Source organism: Ranitomeya variabilis, chromosome 4 (assembly GCF_051348905.1).
Source record: "Ranitomeya variabilis isolate aRanVar5 chromosome 4, aRanVar5.hap1, whole genome shotgun sequence".
Taxonomy (NCBI): Eukaryota; Metazoa; Chordata; class Amphibia; order Anura; family Dendrobatidae; genus Ranitomeya; species Ranitomeya variabilis.
Window position 1 is genome coordinate 644,098,530 of NC_135235.1, and position 21,718 is coordinate 644,120,247.

General features: G+C 43.2%; 2 protein-coding genes across 3 annotated transcripts in view; both read left to right on the top strand.

The window, feature by feature from the left end:
- Positions 1–21,718, top strand: part of LOC143767365 (uncharacterized) — a 307,056-nt gene that overhangs the window by 31,916 nt on the left and 253,422 nt on the right. The window lies entirely within an intron of this gene.
- LOC143767375 (uncharacterized) lies at positions 787–21,425 on the top strand. Of its 2 annotated transcripts, none has more exons than XM_077255668.1 (7): positions 787–945; positions 13,151–13,300; positions 13,430–13,609; positions 13,693–13,816; positions 14,134–14,228; positions 15,703–15,793; positions 18,876–21,425. In XM_077255668.1, exons 1-7 carry the CDS (start codon positions 919–921, stop codon positions 19,877–19,879), a joined length of 1,671 nt encoding a protein of 556 aa, XP_077111783.1. In that variant the 5' UTR covers positions 787–918; the 3' UTR covers positions 19,880–21,425. The 2 variants fall into 2 exon arrangements, with proteins under 2 accessions (XP_077111783.1, XP_077111781.1); XM_077255666.1 differs by lacking the exon at positions 787–945 and adding an exon at positions 11,459–11,492.

Here is a 21,718-nt window from a genome sequence, read left to right on the forward strand (position 1 = left end):
AAAATCTTCAAAAAGAATCTGAAGACCCACCTCTTCTGACAAGCCTACAACCTGCAGTAACCACCGATCAACCAAACCGCTGCATGACCAGCTCTACCCTCACCTACTGTATTCTCACCCATCCCTTGTAGATTGTGAGCCTTCGCGGGCAGGGTCCTCTCTCCTCCTGTACCAGTTGTGACTTGTATTGTTTAAGATTATTATACTTGTTTTTATTATGTATACCCCTCCTCACATGTAAAGCGCCATGGAATAAATGGCGCTATAACAATAAATAATAATAATAATAAAGTGAGGGTGCCAACACTTTCGGGCCATTTCTATAGTACCATCATATTCCACAGCACTTTACAAACATCATCACTGTCCCCATTGGGGCTCACAATCTAAAATCCCTATCACTGTGTCTTTGGAGTGTGGGAAGAAACATAAACACGGGAGAACATACAAACTCCTTGCAGATGTTGTACTTGTTGGAATCTGAACCCAGGACTAGAGACTGCAGTGCTAACCACTGAGCCACCATCCTCCCTTATATATTTTATATATATAGAGAGAGAATTTTTATAATATCAGTGTTGTTTTCTATATCTTGGAAGGCCTTAACATGTGACCGTTTAATCGCTTGTTCTATATAATACAATCCAGCTGGATTGCATTATATAGACAAAATGACATTTTTCTATGAAGCCCCAACATGGGATTCACAGGAAGACAAGGCGGCAGCCATCTCATTTCTATCCTCCCTTAAAGGGGTATACACATCAAGGTACAATGATATACTATGGACTATCCTCCAGCACCATGACAACCAGCACAGCACAGTCCTGCATACACTGAGGCCCCTGATCATGTGACCCCTGACTCCTCCCCTCCTGTGACCTCATCCCAGGTCCTGTGTGCACAGAACAGCCATATATGTGGTGTGCGGCTCTGCAGGTGGAGGTAGGTGCTGGAGATTCCCCATTACTGGGAGGGGGCAGTAACCCCCTAAGTGCTGGCCTTTGTTATATACCGAAAACTATATCATCTTTATTGTTATTGGTGCATTCTGGGATACATATGTAACTTCTTGATTAACCCCTTCCTAACATAAGGAGCCGAGCTCCTGCAGTGCTCATTAGCGACCTCAGCATTTACGTGGCTGTGAGAGGACGACTCGCTCGGCTACGTTCCATCTTTTCTATATTTTTTTGGGGGGTAAGCGGTTCAGACTTCGAAAGCCGTGAGGCGACTAAAAGAAGCGTTTTTCTGAAGTGTCTCCTTCAGAAACCATGTGAGTACATGGACGTCTGAAAGAGGTTGTATGCGCACAACTGTAGGCTTTGTTCACACGTCGCCGAAAATTTCCACTGCGGGTTTGGTTGCAAATTTACAAGAAATCCGCTGCCTGAATCTGCACTTGTTACTGGCAGATTTCTTCTTGCTCCATATAATATACATTGAATAGGGTTAATCTGCAATGGAAATGTAAATAATAAGGAGCCTGGTGTGGATCTGACATTTGCACTATGCTTTCATTTTCGTGCAGCAGCTGATTTGTATATTACGAGGTTCAGCAGCAGCTGAGGTGCGTATTTTGAGGTTTTGCAACAGCTGAGGTTTGTATAATGAGGTTCTGCAGCAGCTGAGGTGTATTGTGAGTTTTTGTACCTACTGAGATGTGTATCAATGACTGCCTTCTGGACATCTGTCAAGTCAGTAGTCTTCCACATGATTGTGGAGCCTACTGAAACAGACTAAGGGTGCGTGTCCACGGGCCGGATTGTCGGCGCTTTGGACGGAGCGGAAAACCCGCACCGCCCCTTCTGTACGCGTGGTGATTCCGGATGTGTTCATTGAACACATCTGGAATTGCCGCACCCCATGTATAGAACTGTTATTTACCTTGTGGTGACGGAGCGGTGCCGCAAGGTAAACAGACATGCTGTGTTCTAAAAAGACGTGCCGCATGTCCGTAAACGCAGGGCCGCCGGATGCGTGTTCCAACGCATAGTGTAGACGGGATTTCATAATATCCCTTCCACTATGCGGTAACATCTGGACGCTTCGGGTTGAACTCTGTGGCTGTACCTAGCGTTCAATCCGCAGCTAATCCAGATGTAATCCGGCCCGTGGAGACATACCCTTAGGGACCTTTTAAAATGCTTAGCAAGCCTTTGCAGTTGTTTTTTGTTAATTATTCTAATTTACGGAGATGATGTCTTTTGGGTTTTCATTGGCTGTACGCCATAATCATCAACATCAACAGAAATAAACACTTGAAATAGATCACTCTGTTTGTAGTGACTCTAGATAATATTAGTTTCACTATTTGGATTGAAGAACTGCAATAAATTAACTTTTTGATGATCTAATTTTGTGAGAAGCACATGTATATGGCTATGGTTAAATAGATGATAATCGTGACGAGCGAACATGCTCGGAGATGGTGTGATCTGCGCATGCTCGGGTGCTAACCGAGTGACTTTGGCATGCTCAAATAAAATGTTAGAGTCTCTGCACCTGCATGTCTCGGGGCTGCTCGACAGCGGCAACACATGCAGGGAGTGCCTAAAAGACACTCGGTTAGCACACGAGCATTCTCGGATAACACCTTATAACATGCTCATTATTAGATGGTAGCACTTGGTGATCAACAGCCTGTTTAATAACACATTGCAGTCATAGGATTTGTATACTTTTTCAATGGGTTTGAAGTTTGGAAAAAGAAGAAACAATGACTTATTAACAAGCTGACCAGAAATTTTCTGTTTTCAGATCATCAACAGGTTGCTGATTGGTACAATATTGAAGCAATGACTTTTTAACAAGCCATCCAAGAATTATTCCTTTTTATGAGAGCATTTTTGAATGTGAAGAAGCAATGGCCTCTTAAAAGCCACCCATAAATTATCCATTATTTGGGAACAGCTTTGTGTTCATTTACCCTGTACAAGGGAGGATAAATAGCATCAGTGCGTAGTATAGCTATAGAACACTATGGACAAGAAGGTTATGCATGTGGCTATTTATCAGCAGCAGTAGCACACAATGTAGAATATGATGAGACAGGAATGAAGATGTCCAGCTATGTAGGGACAGCAATGGCAGCTCCAGCAATATAGTATGTCTACAAAATGGACATGCTGGAAATGTGTGGCTATCTATTGACAGTGTAGCAACCATTTGTTTAGAATATGAGGGGACAGGCAGAAGGATGCCCATCTTTGTGGGGGCAGCACTGAAAGCCTAGACAGCTGTTGCTGCGCAGTTTAAATATAATATGATGGACAGGGTGAGGGCGATCAGTACTGGCGGAAGCTCAACAGCGTAGAACACAGTGGACAGGTAATCGATGAGGCTCATGTGGTCATCTCTTGATGAAGAAGTAATTTTTAACATCGAATAAACCACTACTTTTCTATCAAATCCTACCTAGATCTACATCTCAGTCTCTTCAACAGCGTGCAAATTGTCCGCAGAAATCCTTTCTCCTTTATACATTGGACAGGCAGGCAGATGATATGGTTGATCTAATTTTTGGCATCAGCTGCAGGAATTAAATTCATCCCTAATGCATGCCTGATTGCTTCAACAATTGTCATCATGTATTTCAGACTGACAGCCTTGTTCCCTGTATATACATGGGATAATTTGATGTTCCACTCTACATCTGTTTTGCCAAGCACTTAAAGGGATCGGATACGGCTTTAAAGAAGGTGATTAATTTTATTACAGTAATTCAGTGATTACAGAAAATAGTGTGATATTGCGTACACTTTTGCATAATATACATCACAATGGTAATGTACTTACATTACACTCTACACAAGAAAAACTTCACCAGGAAAAGAGTATCATCTATCCGGAAACGTCAACCGTGCGAAGCCAAACGGTGAAGATAGAGAATTCCTGGGATATCCTACACTATAGACCCACACGGGCATCCCTTCCGATCTATAGTTTACAGGCTTCTGTCTTAGCTGAAGTCTTCACCAGCTTATATCTTTACTTTTGAAAAAATGCTTACGTAATCAAGTGTTACACAAGCTCTAACAGATTCTATTTGTCCAAAGTAATATCCTTCTTTCTGAGTGGCCAACTCTTCAGATATCAATCACCTTCGACAAATACGTCATCACACAGATCATGCCCAGACGCTTTCCTGGCACCGAATATTCTACCATAATATAAACACACTTTCTTACAGAAACTTATAACGAAAATATATAGTAAGTGGAGGATTCACTTTCTTACTAACAGTAATCACAAAGGTATGCAGTAATTAGCTGGTATTGGATGATACTATAAGCATGTTCTCTCTGAACACTGATAACAAAGCTATGCAGTAATTGGTATGCAGCACCCCAGGTTAGGCTACTTTCACACTAGCGTTGGGCACTGCACGTCGCAATGCGTCATTGTGGATAAAAAACGCATCCTACAAAGTTGCCAGCAGGATGCTTTTTTTTCTCCATAGACTTTTATTAGCGATGCAGTGCCACACGTCGCAACCGTCGTGCGACGGTTGCGTCGTGTTTTGGCGCACCGCCATTTTCGACCAGGCATGCGCGGCCGAAACTCCACCCCCTCCTCCCCGGACCTTGCAATGGGGCAGCGGAAGCATCGTAAGACTGCTTCCGCTGCCCACGTCGGGCATTTTTTTCACAGTATGCGTCGGTACGTCGGGCTGACGCAGCGCGACGGCCCCGTACCGATGCTAGTGTGAAAGCAGCCTTACCGGTTGCTGCAGTGATGTTGCTTTTCCTTTGGGGAAGGTGATGTTATGCTCAGAGGCAAAGGAGTTCTCTTCACCAGGTAAGGCACACACATGCAACACATTCTAAATCCAGGAAAGGAGGGGGAGCTCCAGACCCGGATTCAGGGGAGCTTCCCTGTGCTTTGTTTCCTGACCTGGAGGAGGAGTGAGTTCAGTTGTAGAGACACAGAAGGAGAAGGATGTCTGGAGCAGACGTGAGAGGCCTGGCAGTCATGTGGAGCTGCAGCCTCTGGGAAGGAGTATCTTGTTGGGTTGCATGTGGAGCAGCCGGAAGGGAAGGAGCACAGGAGAGAAGCAGAGCTCAGAGGGGAACTGTGGCAGGACACCGTCGGAGCTAAAGCGCAGTAATCTGGTTACCGGGAGCTCAAGGCTTTCGTGGACTCTAGGACACAGAGCAGAACCGGAGGGCACTACACTATACGTCACCTGCCCGCACCACGACTGAGATGCAGCAGCCCTGGAGGAGCCCGGGGCATCTGAGAGTCCCTGTAAAAAGGCTCAAGCTGCCCGTCGTGCAGGTACCTGTTCCAGGACAGGGGGGAAACTGGAGGACCTTGTAGGAAGCTTAAAGCAGCAAGGACGTCACTTAGAAAGGCGCAAGTAGGAAAGGCTCATGGACCTGTACTGGGAAAAGAGAACTCCGTGATGGTGACCACCGTGACATCCCCTTTTGCGACCGGACCCGGTACCGAGAACCCCACTGCCCTGTGGGCGTGTCAGGTACACCAGGTGTTAAGAAAGTTACAGAAAACTGCAAGGCTAATATGAGCTGAACTGTTAGGCTACTTTCACACACAGCATATTTGCTGCGTATTTTTACGCGCGCGTATTTTGCTGCTGCTTTACCTGCGTTTTTTTACGCAGGCAAAAAACGCAGCTGCTTTCACACACTGCGTTTTTTGCTGCGTTTTTTGCAGCTGCGTTTTTTTCAGCATTGTGTACTGAAAATAAAGTTTGTTTGAAAAAAAAAAAAAAGGGGAAAAAAAAAAGTCATTGAGGTCATTTCCTGTCTTTATGACTCGGAATACAATACACACTGGAGTTAACATCATGTCGATTCTGCCAGCTGCAATGGCCTTGAGCCAAAGACGCCTCAGCAAGCGGAACAGACATCAGCTGGGGTTTACTAACCCCACTGTCACTAACCCCAGGTTACTAGGGCAGGCGTCAGTCAGACGCCCCCCCTCGTAACCCTGTACGGTAAAAGTAAATAAAGACAGACACAGAAAAAATATTTTAATCAAAATAAACAGGCAAGAAGTCTTTATTTGATTCTAATTTAACTCCATCATAGTTACCTGCATCCGTAGCATCCCCGACTCTGCTTCATCAGTTCACGGGGCTGAGAAATCAAATTCATGACTTCTCAGCCCCGTGACAGACCTGGAATGAGCTTCCAGCGCCTGCGATCAGCTGACTATCAGCTGACCGGCCGGGACATCAGCTGGTTTGTCGGTATACCGATCAATCACATGAACGGCCGGGACATCCCCAGCAGCCCCACGTTTATGCTCATTCATTTATCCATGCTGCTTCACTGGGGGGCGGGGGCTTCCCTCTTCCTGTCCGACGTCACGTCCGGTCCTGGGTGTCAACCCCTCCGTACAAAGACGCCGACACCCAGGACAAAGGCGCTGTGTGTGGACGGTAATATGGGGCCCTATGGGGATACGCAGACACGCCGCTGCGTAAAGAATTGACATGTCAATTCTTTTTACGCCGGCGTGTTTGCAGACAAAAGCGCCGCGTTTTTTTGCGGTGTGTCTGAACGGCAAAGTGAATTTCTCATTCACTTTGCCGGCAGACGAAAATGACATTGCGCATTTTTGAAAAGCGCCCGCAAAATAGCGCTCAAAAATGCGCTATGTCTGAAAGGAGCCTAACTGTATAATATCTTAAAGAGGTCTTAAAGTAGTCTATAACCCCTTCATGACCCAGCCTATTTTGACCTTAATGACCTGGCCATTTTTTGCAATTGTGACCAGTGTCCCTTTATGAAGTAATAACTCAGGAACACTTTAACGGATCCCAGCAGTTCTGAGAATGTTTTTTCATGACATATTGGGCTTCATGTTAGTGGTAAATTTAGGTCGATAATTTTTGCGTTTATTTTTGAAAAAAATGGAAATTTGGCGAAAATTTAGAAAATTTCGCAATTTTCTAATTTTGAATTTTTATTCTGTTAAACAAGAGAGTTATGTGACACTAAATATTTAATAAATAACATTACAACATTACCCACATGTCTACTTTACATCAGCACAATTATGGAAACAACATATATTTTTTTTTGCTAGGAAGTTATAAGGGTTAAAATTTGACTAGCGATTTCTCATTTTTACAACGATATTTACAAAACCATTTTTTTTAGGCACCACCTCACATTTGAAGTCAGTTTGAGGGGGTCTATATGGCTGAAAATACCCCAAAGTGACACCATTCTAAAAACTGCACCCCTCAAGGTGCTCAAAACCACATTCAAGAAGTTTATTAACCCTTCAGGTGCTTCACAGCAGCAGAAGCAACATGGAAGGAAAAAATTAACATTTAACTTTTTAGTCACAAAAATGATCTTTTAGCAACAATTTTTCATTTTACCAAGGGTAAAAAGAGAAACTGGACCCCAAAAGTTATTGTACAATTTGTCCTGAGTACGCCGATACCCCATATGTGGGGGGAACCACTGTTTCAGCGTGCGACAGGGCTCGGAAGGGAAGGAGCGCCATTTGACTTTTTCAATAAAAAATTTGCTCCAATCGTTAGAGGACACCATGTCGCGTTTGGAGAGCCCCTTTAGTGTACCTAAAGATTGGAGTTCCCCCACAAGTGACCCCATTTTAGAAACTAGAACCCCAAGGAACTTATCTAGATGCATAGTGAGCACTTTGAACCCCCAGGTGCTTCACAAATTGATCCGTAAAAATGAAAAAGTACTTTTTTTTCACAAAAAAATTATTTTAGCCTCAATTTGTTCATTTCCACATGGGCAACAGGATAAAATGGAACCTAAAATTTATTGGGCAATTTCTCCTGAGTACACTGATACCTCACATGTGGGGGTAAACCACTGTTTGGGCACACGGCAGGGCTCGAAAGGGAAAGAGCGCCATTTGACTTTTTGAATGAAAAATTAGCTCCAATCGTTAGCGGACACCATGTTGCGTTTGGAGAGCCCCTGATGTACCTAAACATTGGAGCTCTCCCACATGTGACCCCATTTTGGAAACTAGACCTCCCATGGAACTAATCTTGATGTGCGGTGACCACTTTAAACCCCCAAGTGCTTCACAAAAGTTTATAACACAGAGCGATGAAAATAGCAAATCATTTTTCTTTCCTCAAAAATTATTTTTTAGCTCGCAATTTTTTATTTTCACAAGAGTAACATGAGAAATAGGACCCCAAAAGTTGTTGTCCAGTTTGTCCTGAGTACACTGATACCCCATATGTGGGGGGGGGACCACTGTTTGGGCGCATAGCAGAGCTCGGAAGCGAAGTAGTGACGTTTTGGAATGCAGACTTTGATGGAATGGTCTGCGAGCATCATGTTACGTTTGCAGAGCCCCTGATGTGCCTAAACAGTAGAAACCCCCGATAAGTGACCCCATTTTGGAAACTAGACCCCCCAATGAACTTATCTAGATGTGTGGTGAGCACTTTAAACCCCCAAGTGCTTCACAGAAGTTTTATAACGCAGAGCCGTGAAAATAAATCATTTTTCTTTCCTCAAAAATTATGTTTTAGCAAGCAATTTTTTATTTTCACAAGGGTAACAGGAGAAATTGGACCCCAATAGTTGTTGCCTGGTTTGTCCTGAGTGTGCTGGTACCCCATATGTGGGGGTAAACCACTGTTTGGGTGCACGTTGGGGCTCAGAAAGGAGGGAGCATCATTTGACTTTTTGTACGCAAGATTAGCTGGAATCAATGGTGGCACCATGTTGCGTTTGGAGACACCTGATGTGCCTAAACAGTGGAAACCCCTCAATTCTAACTCCAACACTAACCCCAACACACCCCTAGTCCCAACCCTAATCCTAACCCTAATCCCAACCCTAACCCTAATCACAACCCTAACCACAACCCTAACCCCAACACACCCATAACCCTAACCACAGGCCTAATCTTAACCCTATTTCCAACCCTAGCCCTAATTCCAACCTTAACTCTATGTGCCCACGTTGCGGATTCGTGTGAGATTTTTCCGCACCATTTTTTAAAAATCCGCAGGTAAAAGGCACTGCGTTTTACCTGTGGTTTTACTGCGGATTTCCAGTGTTTTTTGTGCGGATTTCACCTGCGGATTCCTATTGTGGAACAGGTGTAAAACGCTGCGGAATCCGCACAAAGAATTGACATGCTGCAGAAAATACAATGCAGCGTTTCCACACTGTATTTTCCGCACCATCGGCACAGCGGATTTGGTTTTCCATAGGTTTACATGGTATTGTAAACCTGATGGAAAACTGCTACGAATCCGCAGCGGCCAATCCGCTGCGGATCCGCAGCCAAATCCGCACCATGTGCACATAGCCTGATTCTAGCCCTAACCCTAAGGCTACTTTCACATTAGCGTTTTTGCCATCCGTCACAATCCATCGTTTTGGGCAAAAAACGGATCCTGCAAACGTGCCCGCAGGATCCGTTTTTTGCCCATAGACTTTTTTTGGCGACGGATGGTCACACGTCGGGTCCGTCGTACAATGGATCCACCGTGTTTTGGCGGACCGCCGGGACAAAAAAACGTTCAATGTAACTTTTTTTGTCTGGCGGTTCCGCCATTTCCGACCGCGAACTCGCGGCCGGAACTCCGCCCCCTCCTCCCCGGACTTGAGAATGGGCAGCGGATGCGTCTGAAAACTGCATCTGCTGCCCACATTGTGCACAACGTCCGTCGGGCCGATGGTTTGCGACGGCCCCGTACCGACGGAAATATGAGAGGCCTAATTCTAACCCTAACCCTAGTTTTAACCCTAACCCTAGTGAAAAAATAAAAGTAAATATAATTTCTTTATTTTATTATTGTCCCTACATGTGGGGGTGAAAAAGGGGGGGTTCATTTACTATTTTGTCTATTTTGATCACTGTGATAGGTTTTATCACAGTGATCAAAATGTACCTGGAACGAATCTGCCGCCCTGCAGATTCGGCGGGCGCACTGCACATGCGCCCGCCATTTTGGAAGATGGCGGCGCCCATGGAGAAGACGGACGGACACCGGGAGGCTCGGTAAGTATGAGGGGGTGGGATCGGAGCACGGGGGGATCGGTGCACAGGGGGTGGGATCGGAGCACGCGGGGAGCGGACAGGAGGACGGGGGGAGCGGACAGGAGGATGGAGGGGAGCGGAGCACAGGACGGAGGAATATTTCACCTATGAAAAGTGGTGAAATATTACAATCCAGCCATGGCCGATGCTGCAATATCATCGGCCATGGCTGGATTGTAATATTTCACCACTTTTCATAGGTGAAATATTGCAAATCCCTCTGATTGGCTGTTTTCACTTTCATCAGCCAATCAGAGCGATCGTAGCCACGGGGGGGGGGGGGGTGAAGCCACCCCCTCTGGGCTATAGTACCACTCCCCCTGTCCCTGCAGATCGGGTGAAATTGGAGTCAACCCTTTCACCCGATCTGCAGGGACGCGATCCCTCCATGACGCATACGCTGCGTCATAGGTCGGATTGGCACCGACTTTCATGATGCAGCGTATGCGTCATAGGTCGGGAAGGGGTTAAAGACAGGCTACCAATATGGGTTCCCGATGGTCATTAATATATTAGAACTACAACATCCACTCGCTGCTGCCTCCCCTCTGCCACAAAATGTTGCATGAAAGATTGATGTTGAGGGTCCCTAACAGCCCCAAGGCCTAGATGAACATTTAGTAGTTGCGTTTTTCTTCTGTTCCCTATTGCATTCTTGTGAGTGTTTTGCCAAAGTTCTAACTATTGACAAATCTAGTAGTCTTTGCATTTGAAAGGCTTCAGTAGATGATACAAATCCCTCCTAAGTTGCCAGTGGTGAACTTCAAAGTAAACCAAGCTACAGTTTGAATGTTGAAAGATATAATCCGTCACCGCTTTACACTGATTGTAGAAATAATCAAACATATACAGTGTTGAATTCCAGTGTACTGAAAATCAGGTGGTGCTCAAGCATATAATTCTGTTTTTGCCAAGCCTGATGAACGTGCTTCACCACATAAGAATGGTTGACATGCCAAGATACCTTTCTGTCAATGGCCACCACCCTACTCAAGTGATGAATCTTATTGAAGAAATTTTGCATAATTAAATTTAGAATGTGTACAATGGAGTGAGCATTGGTTACTTGGCACAAATGTAAAGCAGACTGAAAGGTCTGGGTATTTTTGCTAATGACAATGCCCAGTTGCAGTTTGTGGGGCGTTATGCAGTGTAAAATTTGCTTTTTAATGGAGAGGAACAGCTCATCACCTGTATGGCTTTTGTTGCTCTTTCTCACAATCTGTAAAACAGTTTGTCAGTGCTTAAATTTAAAAGAACGAAAAGACTAAGGGACCGAAGTAAGTACAATGTATTTTATTGGCATCTATCAAAGGGATAACCATTGGATAGCCATGCTTTTAGACCATCGATATAAAATCATCATAGGGAAAATTTTACAAAGGGAGTTAAATTTAGAATGTTACCTTTGTTTTGTTTCTATAGAAGATGGAGTCATGTCCATTGAGGAGGATGTGCAAGAGGTGAGTAAAAACTGGCAGGCAATGGAACCATATCTACCATGGAGGCTTCATTACCACATATAATTTTACCATGGAGCATCACTGCTTTCTCAAAGCTTTCACCCAGTGGGTCATGAGTAACGTTATCTTCTTGACCATAGTTCCTGCTTCTTGTGTATACAGTATGGTAGGCATATCTTTCTATGAGAAATAATTTCATCTACGTTGCCTCAGAAAACTTCATACTTTCTTGAAAAGAAGTGGAGTTCACTAAGATGTACAGCACCATCAGCAAAGTTAATTGAGTGGGGGTTTAGATGGCACATAAAAGCATGATTGTGAGCCTGTTTTCTGGCTACACAATATGAGATGAATATCTGACTGGGTGAAGGAGGACTAGTCAGAGTACATCAAGCAGTAGTTTGATGATAATGACACCAACCAACTATTTGAGGATACAGCTTGGCTACCAGAAAGATGAGTGCAAGGAGAATGGGTAGTAGGGTAGCTTGAGCTTTGTTCCTACAACTGGCCAGCTTGTTTTCCTAAATGAACAAGTGGTGTCAGTGTATGTTAAGATAGTGAGATGCAGTTCCTAGTCTATTCAAGTATGGACATTCAGGGCTTATGTTCCGTCTTCACAGGCAGCACACTGCAAAAGGTTTATCGGCCAGCAATTTGAAAAATAAATTCCCACACCCAAGATATAGGGACTCCACCTACAGCACTTGAAGCATCACTTGCTCCCTAGCTGACTGCAGAATAAGCAGATACGCCCCCAGAAGATATTTGGGCTGAATGAAGGCTATGATCTTCATCTTCCACACCACCACCTTCCTTCACTGATAACTTCACCTCAGCATAATGTCAGTTTCCCAGGTCTTGTCCACCACACAATGTTCATTATCATAATTTCTGATCATTCCTTGCCTCAGTGTGGGAACTGTCCTGGAAAACCTAGCTCTTATCCTCCTTCTCCTCTGCTGTACTCCAGCTCTATTTGCCATGACGCTGAGTGCCACTACCACCTTGGCAGCTTCTACCTGTGCCCCTTGTATCACAGCTGACAAAGTCACTAACTAGGTAATTGAATTATGTACACCATCATCTCCGATCAAAGGCCAATATTTATTTCTTCCCAAAAATTAAGTCAAGGAAGTTGTTGTTATAAAATATGTTCCTTAGTCCCCATAGTGCTGTGTGGCTTTGGACTAAGGGGCAGAACAGCCAGAGGTTTAAATAATGGAATTAAAAGTCGGCAATTAAAAGATTAACTGCTATGGCAGTAGACACTGATTCAAACTGATGTCACTGTCATAGGATAAATTATCCTGCTGTAACTGAGATGAAACATGTGGTGCCATATATTCATGTATTCCATAATACCCTTTTCTTCCTCCCCACTACTATGCTCAACGGAGGCAACTGAGGACAGTTGGTATCTGCACTTGTTTCTACTATAGCCCTGATGGATGGTGCTGCTTCTTATGGCTTCCACGTTCTTAGCCATAGTATATATTTTTTCCTTTTACACTACCACACCCATTGCCATTTTTATCTTTTTAATAACACTATAATTACAATTTTTTCAATCTTGTCAAACCCAATATATCCAGTAATTGTATTATTACATGGGATTTTTTATAATTTTATATCAGCTCATCTTTTTTCCTTTTCAGGTCCCTACAATATCGGATCCTCTCAGTGGAGATCTTCTTTTTAAGAGAAGTTTCCTTATTGACCCTACAAGGATGGATAAGGACAGGGACAAGATGGCGGAGAGAATATTACACCTCACCCTAGAGATCCTCTTCCGGCTTACTGGAGAGGTGAGAGATTCTGATGGCGTCACATTACATTATTCTTATCTATGGGAATAACAGATGGACAGAACTGGAGAGGTGAGGACTCTGGGAATGTCTGTAGTGAGGTTTATTAATGTGTCTCTCCATAACCAGGATTACACAGTAGTGAAGAAGACCTCTAGTGAACGCTGTCAGGACCCTGTGCCTGAGGGATGGGGAAGACCCCTGAGCCCAATCACTGGGCCTCCACCTCACCCCCTGACACATGAGGACATCAATGACCAGAAGATCCTAGACCTCACCTACAAGATGATTGAGCTGCTGACTGGGGAGGTGACACTGCTGGGAATGATGGGATATTATACAGTAACGCTATAGAGGGATCGGGGGGATGATGGTATCATTGTATGTGTCAGGTTCCTATAAGGTGTCAGGATGTCACCATCTATTTCTCCATGGAGGAGTGGGAGTATTTAGAAGGACACAAAGATCTGTACGAGAACGTCATGATGGAGGTTCCCCAGCCCCTCACATCACCAGGTAATAGACAGGACTAAATAATAATAATACAGTTTGCACACATTATCATCACAATCTAAATTCCCTATCCCTATCTTTGTATTGTGGAAGGAAACCGGAGTACCCGGAGGAAACCCATGCAAACATGGGGAGAACATACAAACTCCTTGCAGATGTTGTCCTTGGTGAGCTTTGAACCCAGGACTCTAGCGCTGCAAGGCAGCAGTGCTAACCACTGAGCCACCTTGCTGCCCAACTAAATGTGTGACTAAATACACATATCCTATAATTATCTGTATGTAAATAATGAATCCAGCACCTGTATGTGTTTCCTCCAGTTCTATCCAGTAAGAGGACAACACCAGAGAGATGTCCCCGTCCTCTTCTTCAACAGAACTGTAAACAAGATCCCAATGTTCCTCAGGATCATCAGGTAGATGGCGAGAAGGTGTAAATAAATGTCTTCTATGATGTGTAGAAGGCTGTGAAGGTCTTGCAGTCTGTCGTGTTTGCTATTGTGTTTTATGCACTGAATGGCCACATTGTTAGAGACATTGGTCATTTCATTATTGAAGCTTTTTTATATCTAATGACCCATCACCTCAGAGTGCTCCAAAGATCACATGAGCTTTTATTTGATCAGCTTCAGTGTGAATCCATATTAGAATGGTACTATTGAGTTATCTGAGCAACTTCAAACATGGCATGGTTGTCAGTGCTAGATTAGCCTTTACATGTTGTGATTGATTAAAAAAAAATAAAAATTCTCCATTGCTTCCATGACCTTTGTAGTCCCCAGATCTTAATTATGCAAGACAAGATGGATCGAGCTGTTTAGGGTTTATTAGTACCTACTGTATCTAGCTAATTTGTTGCACTGTAAGAAGCTATTTTGACCATACGGCCAATAGTCCTACAGAACAATGGATGTGTCTAATAAAGTCACCATTTAGTGAATGTTATATACTTGGTGGAGATGAGAGGATTAAGGCTGTGTGCCCACGTTGCGTTTTTTTAATGTGTTTCTGCCGTGTTTTTTGCCACAGCGGAAACGCATAAAAACGCTTAAAAACCACATTCCCATGCAATCCTATGGGACTCCGCAGTTGCTGTGCCCATTTCCCGCTGCGGAAAAGTGAGCACTTCATGTGCGCATGGTACCCAGGGTCTGGAGGAGAGGAGACTCCTCCAGGCCCTTGGGAACCATATTTCTGTAAAAAAAAAAAAAAAAAAGAACTAAAATGAAAAATAGCGATATACTTACCTTCTGATGGCCCCCGGAGTCCTCCCGCCTCTCAGCGGTGCACGCGTCGGCTTCCGTTCCCAGGGATGCTGTGTGCGAAAGACCGTGATGTCACAAAGGTCCTTCGCGCAAAGCATCCCTGGGAACGGAAGCCGTCGGGAGAGCCGCTGAGATCGGGGGCCGTCGGATGGTGAGAATAACCATTTTTTAAAATTATTTTTAACATTCTATCTTTTACTATTGATGCTGCATAGGCAGCATCAATAGTAAAAAGTTGGTCACATTTGTCAAGCGATGCTTCAAATCTCTTGGAAAACGCAAGCATTCTGCAAGCTAAAAACGCTTGCAAAATGTTTGTGTTGTGCCAGAAAACGCATGCGAATTCCGCATGCGTTTTACCAGCGGCAGGGAGTTGCGGAAATGCTTTTCTGCAACGTGGGCACATAGCTTAAAGCTGAAAACACTATTCATGTCAGATGTCTGGAGGCTGCTGGTTAGAATTAGGAGTCAAAAGGTTGGATTTATACAGAAGACCCCCAGCTATCTGATAACTACTGCTGACATTCTTGGGCATCATGTTAATTTATGATTATTTTTTTTCTGTTATTTATAATTTCACACAGCTTCTCCATCTGTCTGTGGCTTTTACAATATTTGTTTTCAGGCTGAAGATCTGACCCATATTAATACTACAGAGACGTATGTGAGAGGTGATGAGCGGTGTAAGGAGGAGATTCCTACAGATATCCGCACAGGTGAGTAGTGACCACTGAGGTCACATATACTAGTCCATCACTGGCTGGTGCAACTATATGTCTCAGTTTTTAGGGTATGTTACACAGCTATTTTATAACTTTTTGTTACCTGTAAAGTTTTGGTGGCTACAATTGAAGAGACACATTTTCAACAAAGAAAAAAATACATCTGTTCTGGCTATACAGAAATGTTTTTTTTCTGAAGCTAATGACTGGCCGGATCAGAGACAAACTGGTCACCGCTGTGGTCAGTGATCAGTCCTTTACACTACTCACAAAAAGTTAGGGATATTTGGCTTTCAGCAAAATTTTAGGCTGAATATGGAATACATTCTAACCTTTTTAGGTGAACTTAATGTCACCTTCTCAAAACTTTTGAATACACATGTCCAACTGTTCAATGTTTCAGTACTTTTTGCACAACTTGCTGTTCTCTAACAAGAAGCTTAGTGGCAAAATTCACAACAGGTGTTTGATCCATGAATCGGCCAATACATTTCGGGGTTCAATTAGAATTGATATTTAAACAGTTCTCCACATCATGCTGTTCACGTTTTCACATCATGAGACCAAGACGACACCTGAAAATTGATCAACAGTGCCTCGATATTGTGAGGATTCAAGCAGGATGTGCTCAGACAGAAGTGGCCACTGAGCTTAGAGTGACACAGTGTCATCAGCAGGGTGCACAAAGATACAGAGAGACTGGAAGAGTCACAGAAAGGCAGAGAAGTGGATGTTCTTGGACCACATCCCACAGGGATGACCGCTTCACTGTGAACTATGCCCTTCGGTACTGGATGATGAATGCCACACAACTCCAGGAACAGTTAAGGAAAGTGAGATGCATCCAAGTGTCATGTCAAACCATTCAAAACCGTTTACATCAGCATGGTCTGTGTGCTAGACAGCCTGCAAGAGTACCTAACTACACCTCCATGGGCCAGGGAGCATCTACCTTGGACGAGGGAGAAGTACATCTCAGCGCTGTTCACTGATGAAAGATTCACGCTGAGCAGAAATGATGGCCGCCATCGATGTTGGAGACATCAAGGAGAGCGCTATGCATCAGCCACTATTATCACCATACAAGCCTTTGGTGGTGGTGTTAGTGTAGACAGGTGGGTCTAATCAATTCAGAAGTGTCCCACACTCTGTAAATTGTACAGTGACAAAACCCTACTACTTGAATAACATTCCAGTCATCCAGTCATTGTGCCTCTGTGCGAACAGCACAGGCCTAATTTCCTGTTCATGGACAACAATGCTCCAGCTCATCGAGGTTGCATCATTAGAGAACAGCTATTGGAGACTGGGGTACTTCAGATCGAGTGGCCTGCACTTACTCCAGACCTGAGTCCCATAGAAAACCTATGGAATTACCAGTCTCCATTTAGAGACATGGTAACTGTACCCCAGAACCTCAGTGACCAGCGGGTCGCCCTTCAAGAAGAGTGTAATGTCTTGCCTCAGCAAACAATAACTCTACTTTTGAACAGCTTGAGACATCGTTGTCAAGCTGTAACTGATGCTCAAGGCCACATGACAAGATAATATTGAGACACTGACATTTTCCTTTGGGGTATAACCACCACTGTTGTTGGCTTTTCTTTCAATAAATTGTTTGAGATGAGGAAATAACCATTGCATGCTTCTACTTAAATGCCCTCCTTTCATGATAAAATATCACTGTAGCGTGAACTTTTTATGTTTTCCATAAATTTCAACTAAAACTCAAATATCCCTAACTTTTTGTGAGTAGTATATCTGTCCATCTGTAAGTACAGAGATTGGCAGAGTAATTGGTCAGCAGTGCAGGAGGAATGGCAGGGAAACTGAAAAATAAGTACTCCTTTCTTTGCGCTTTTCTATTTTTTTTATTTTATTTTTGATGGGATGAGTTGTAGTTTTGAATGACATTATTTGTAAAACCATAAAATGTACTGGAGAATTGGAGAAAAAATCTAAGTGTGGTGAAGTTGCGAAAAAGCACCCCATGATTGTTGTTGGAAAGACACACTTAAATTCCGCTGCAGAGATTGATTGTTTAATTTAAGCGTTGACCAGCAGCAAGGAAATATCGCTAAAGGGATGACACATGCTGGACTTCAAGATAAAAGAGGAACTCCCAGAGAAGCAATTTAGAATTAGTGGCTTAAGAAGGAGCTCTTGAAATAATTGGGAATCCACAGATATACTGGAATGTGCAGCTTGTAGCATCTGCATTAAACTTTTTGATATGTCTTGAGTAGAGTCAGCCCATGTCCCCATTCAAGAATGTATTGACCTTTAGACTATGGATGTTAGGCTGAAAGGAAATGTAACTTTATTTGCAAGGATCCAAGAAAAATTAGGAAAAAGTTCAGGAGCAACAAGCTAGCAGGTATTTGATGACAACTGTTTTTTTTTTGTGAATAGATAGAACATGCCACCACAAGGTCCCAAACTTCTTGAGCTAAGGTAGCTCACCGGAAGTTTTTTTAAATAAAATCCAATGTCTTATGCACACTCGCCATCTGCTTTAACATCTTCTATCTGCAAGGCAAATGTGTACACATCAAGTAGAATAAGCAAACCCATCACGGATTCATTTGCTCAGCAGATGTGATTGGTAGAGTCACCAGGTGGGAAAACCCTCCACCTGGTATCTCCACCTGTCCCAAGCCAGTCGGATAGCAAACAGGTCTCGGTCGTCGATGCTAAAGTTATACACAGCAGAGCAAAATACTTTGTAGAACAATTAAGAGGTTAACATTTTAACTTCACACTAAAAGAATCAGCGTCCACTTTGAAATAGAAAGGCCAAAATGAAAAATTGCGGCAGCGTTACTGAGCTCAGTGATTTTCTGCAGCGTCGTCACCACTGCAGCCAATCAACAGAGACCAGGTTAGCTGTAGAGAGAAGGCACTGGACCTGGAAAGAGCAAGCAAAGCTCAAGGGTATCTTTTTGTGTTTTTTTTTTTTTTTTTTTTTTTTTTTTAACCTATAACTGAACATATGGGCAAAAAGTTGATAAAGGGTAGCAATCCTTTTAAAGCAGTGTTTCTAAAAATTAATAAAGTTGTTTTTAATTTTTGGCAGATAACTGTACCCGGAGTTCAGAGGGACATCTGATATTTTCAGATTTTAAAAGAGATGATGTTGATATCACACCTGAAATATATGAAGGTCAAGCCATTATGTCAGATTTATCTCCAACCCCTCACAGCACAAATCTGTCATCTGATCCTTTTCAACAACTTCTATATTTTGATTCATCGCAGACCGTTCAGCAAAACAAAAATAACACAATGGATTGTGAATACAAAGGAACTCGCGCAAAAAAGAAAAAATGGTTATGTTCAGAATGTGGGAAATATTTTAAGGATAATTTTACTTTAGTGATACATAAGAGAATTCATACAGGGGAGAAGCCTTTTTCGTGTTCAGAATGTGGGAAATGTTTTAAGGGTAAATCTGCTTTAGTTCTACATGAGAGAGTTCATACAGAGAAGAAGCCATACTCATGTTCAGAATGTGAGAAATGTTTTACCACTAGAGATAACCTTGTTAAACATCTTAGAATTCACACAGGGGAAAGGCCATATGTATGTTCAGAATGTGGGAAATGTTTTATGATTAAAGCAAGACTTGTTGGACATCAGAAAATCCACACAGGGGAGAAGCCATTTTCATGTTCCGAATGTGGGAAATGTTTTACACAGAAATCAGCTCTAGTTACACATCAAAGAATTCACACAGGGGAGAAGCCATATTCATGTTCAGAATGTGGAAAGTGCTTTTCCCAAAGCTCATCTTTATTTGCACACCAAAAATCTCACACAGGGGAGAAGTCATTTTCATGTAACGAATGTGGGAGATGTTTTACACGGAAATCAGTTCTAGTTGCACATCAAAGAATTCACACAGGGGAGAAGCCATATTCATGTTCAGAATGTGGAAAGTGCTTTTCCCAAAGCTCATCTTTATCTTCACACCAAAAATCTCACACAGGGGAGAAGTCATTTTCATGTCTACAATGTAGGAAATGTTTTAAAGAAAAATCTTATCTTCTTAAACATCAGATTAATCACACAAAGAAGTAACCATTACTTCAAGCTGACTGCTATGATGATTATAGCCTGCTAAGGATTTAAAATATTATTACTAAATCCTGTCCATTAGCATTTTACAATCATCATTTAAACATTTCGGCACAAAAAAGGGATTTGCATTAATTATCGTTAAGCAGATCTGCACCAGATTTCACAACACAAACCACATACACCGCCAAATAGATCTCCTCGACCCGATGAGTCTGGTCTAGTCACTGTGAAAAATCCATGTCAAAATGACTGGGCAGTCAGTTGCAAAAGTTTATATCGATTTCCACCCACCCAGCCTGATTGACAGCACCTGGAGTTTTTTCAATTAGTGTAATTTTTTTCCTATCATGGTCTATTTTTGGAGAGTTTCCCTGGGTTTTTGTGAAGTCTTTTTTTCTGTAATTTTCTGGTCATTTTTTTCACACCATTGAACAATGAAGAAACTGGTAGCGTTTTTTTAACCCCTTAAGGGTAAACTGTCACAGCTTCAAAAATGTGACAATGTTAACCCCTTTCTGCCAGCTGACGGAATAGTACGTCAGCTGGCAGAACCCCCGCTTTGAGGTGGGCTCCGACGGTAAGCCCACCTCAAAGCCGCAGGGCACAGCTTGATCTTTTCAGCACCAGACGCAGATCAAGCTGTGCCCTGCATGACACTGTTGTCACGTTAATCAACCATTCTATTACTAGTACGGAACTGATGAAGGTCCGGATAAAGGACCAAAACATTTTTTGGCTACTACGATTAAATATTCACGAGCATTAAGTTGTGTGCCAGGTTCTTTTCTTTGAAGTGTCACATGGTGTGGGAACCTACCTGGGCACCATCAATAGTAGTGCACACGCCTCTATCTTTCACACCTCAAAGCCGCGACATGTCAGCTGTTTTGTACAGCTGACATGTGCGCGCAATGAGCGTGAGCGGAATCGCGATCCGCCCGCGCCCATTAACTAGTTAAATGCCGCTGTCAAATGCTGAGTAGAATAAGCAAACCCATCACGGATTCATTTGCTCAGCAGATGTGATTGGTAGAGTCACCAGGTGGGAAAACCCTCCACCTGGTATCTCCACCTGTCCCAAGCCAGTCGGATAGCAAACAGGTCTCGGTCGTCGATGCTAAAGTTATACACAGCAGAGCAAAATACTTTGTAGAACAATTAAGAGGTTAACATTTTAACTTCACACTAAAAGAATCAGCGTCCACTTTGAAATAGAAAGGCCAAAATGAAAAAGATCACTGGGGTGAGGGGGAGTAGAACATGTATTAATTGCCCTCTGCATTGTTCTATTCCTACTACCCCTAGGGTTCTAACTGTCCTCCCCAGTGTTCTTTATATAATTCAATTTTTGTTTTACAATTTTCAGAATAGTAGTACAGAAAAGATCATTTAATTCAAAAACCTATTTCTTAAGATAGCATCAGTAGATACAGTTTCTAACAGTACACTGATCTATCATCATTAGCGAGTAATCTCAACACAGCAAGTCCGCATCTCAATATGTTGTTTAAACAGAAACCATGATCCAACAAGACACTAAAGGTACCGTCACACTAAGCGACGCTGCAGCGATCCAGACAACGATCCCGATCGCTGCAGCGTCGCTTTTTGGTCGCTGGAGAGCTGTCACACAGACAGCTCTCCAGCGACCAACGATGCCGAGGTCCCCAGGTAACCAGGGTAAACATCGGGTTACTAAGCGCAGGGCCGCGCTTAGTAACCCGATGTTTACCCTGGTTACCAGCATAAAAGTAAAAAAAAACAAACACTACATACTTACCTTCCGCTGTCTGTCCCCCGGCGTTCTGCTTCTCTGCACTGTGTAAGCACAACGGCCGG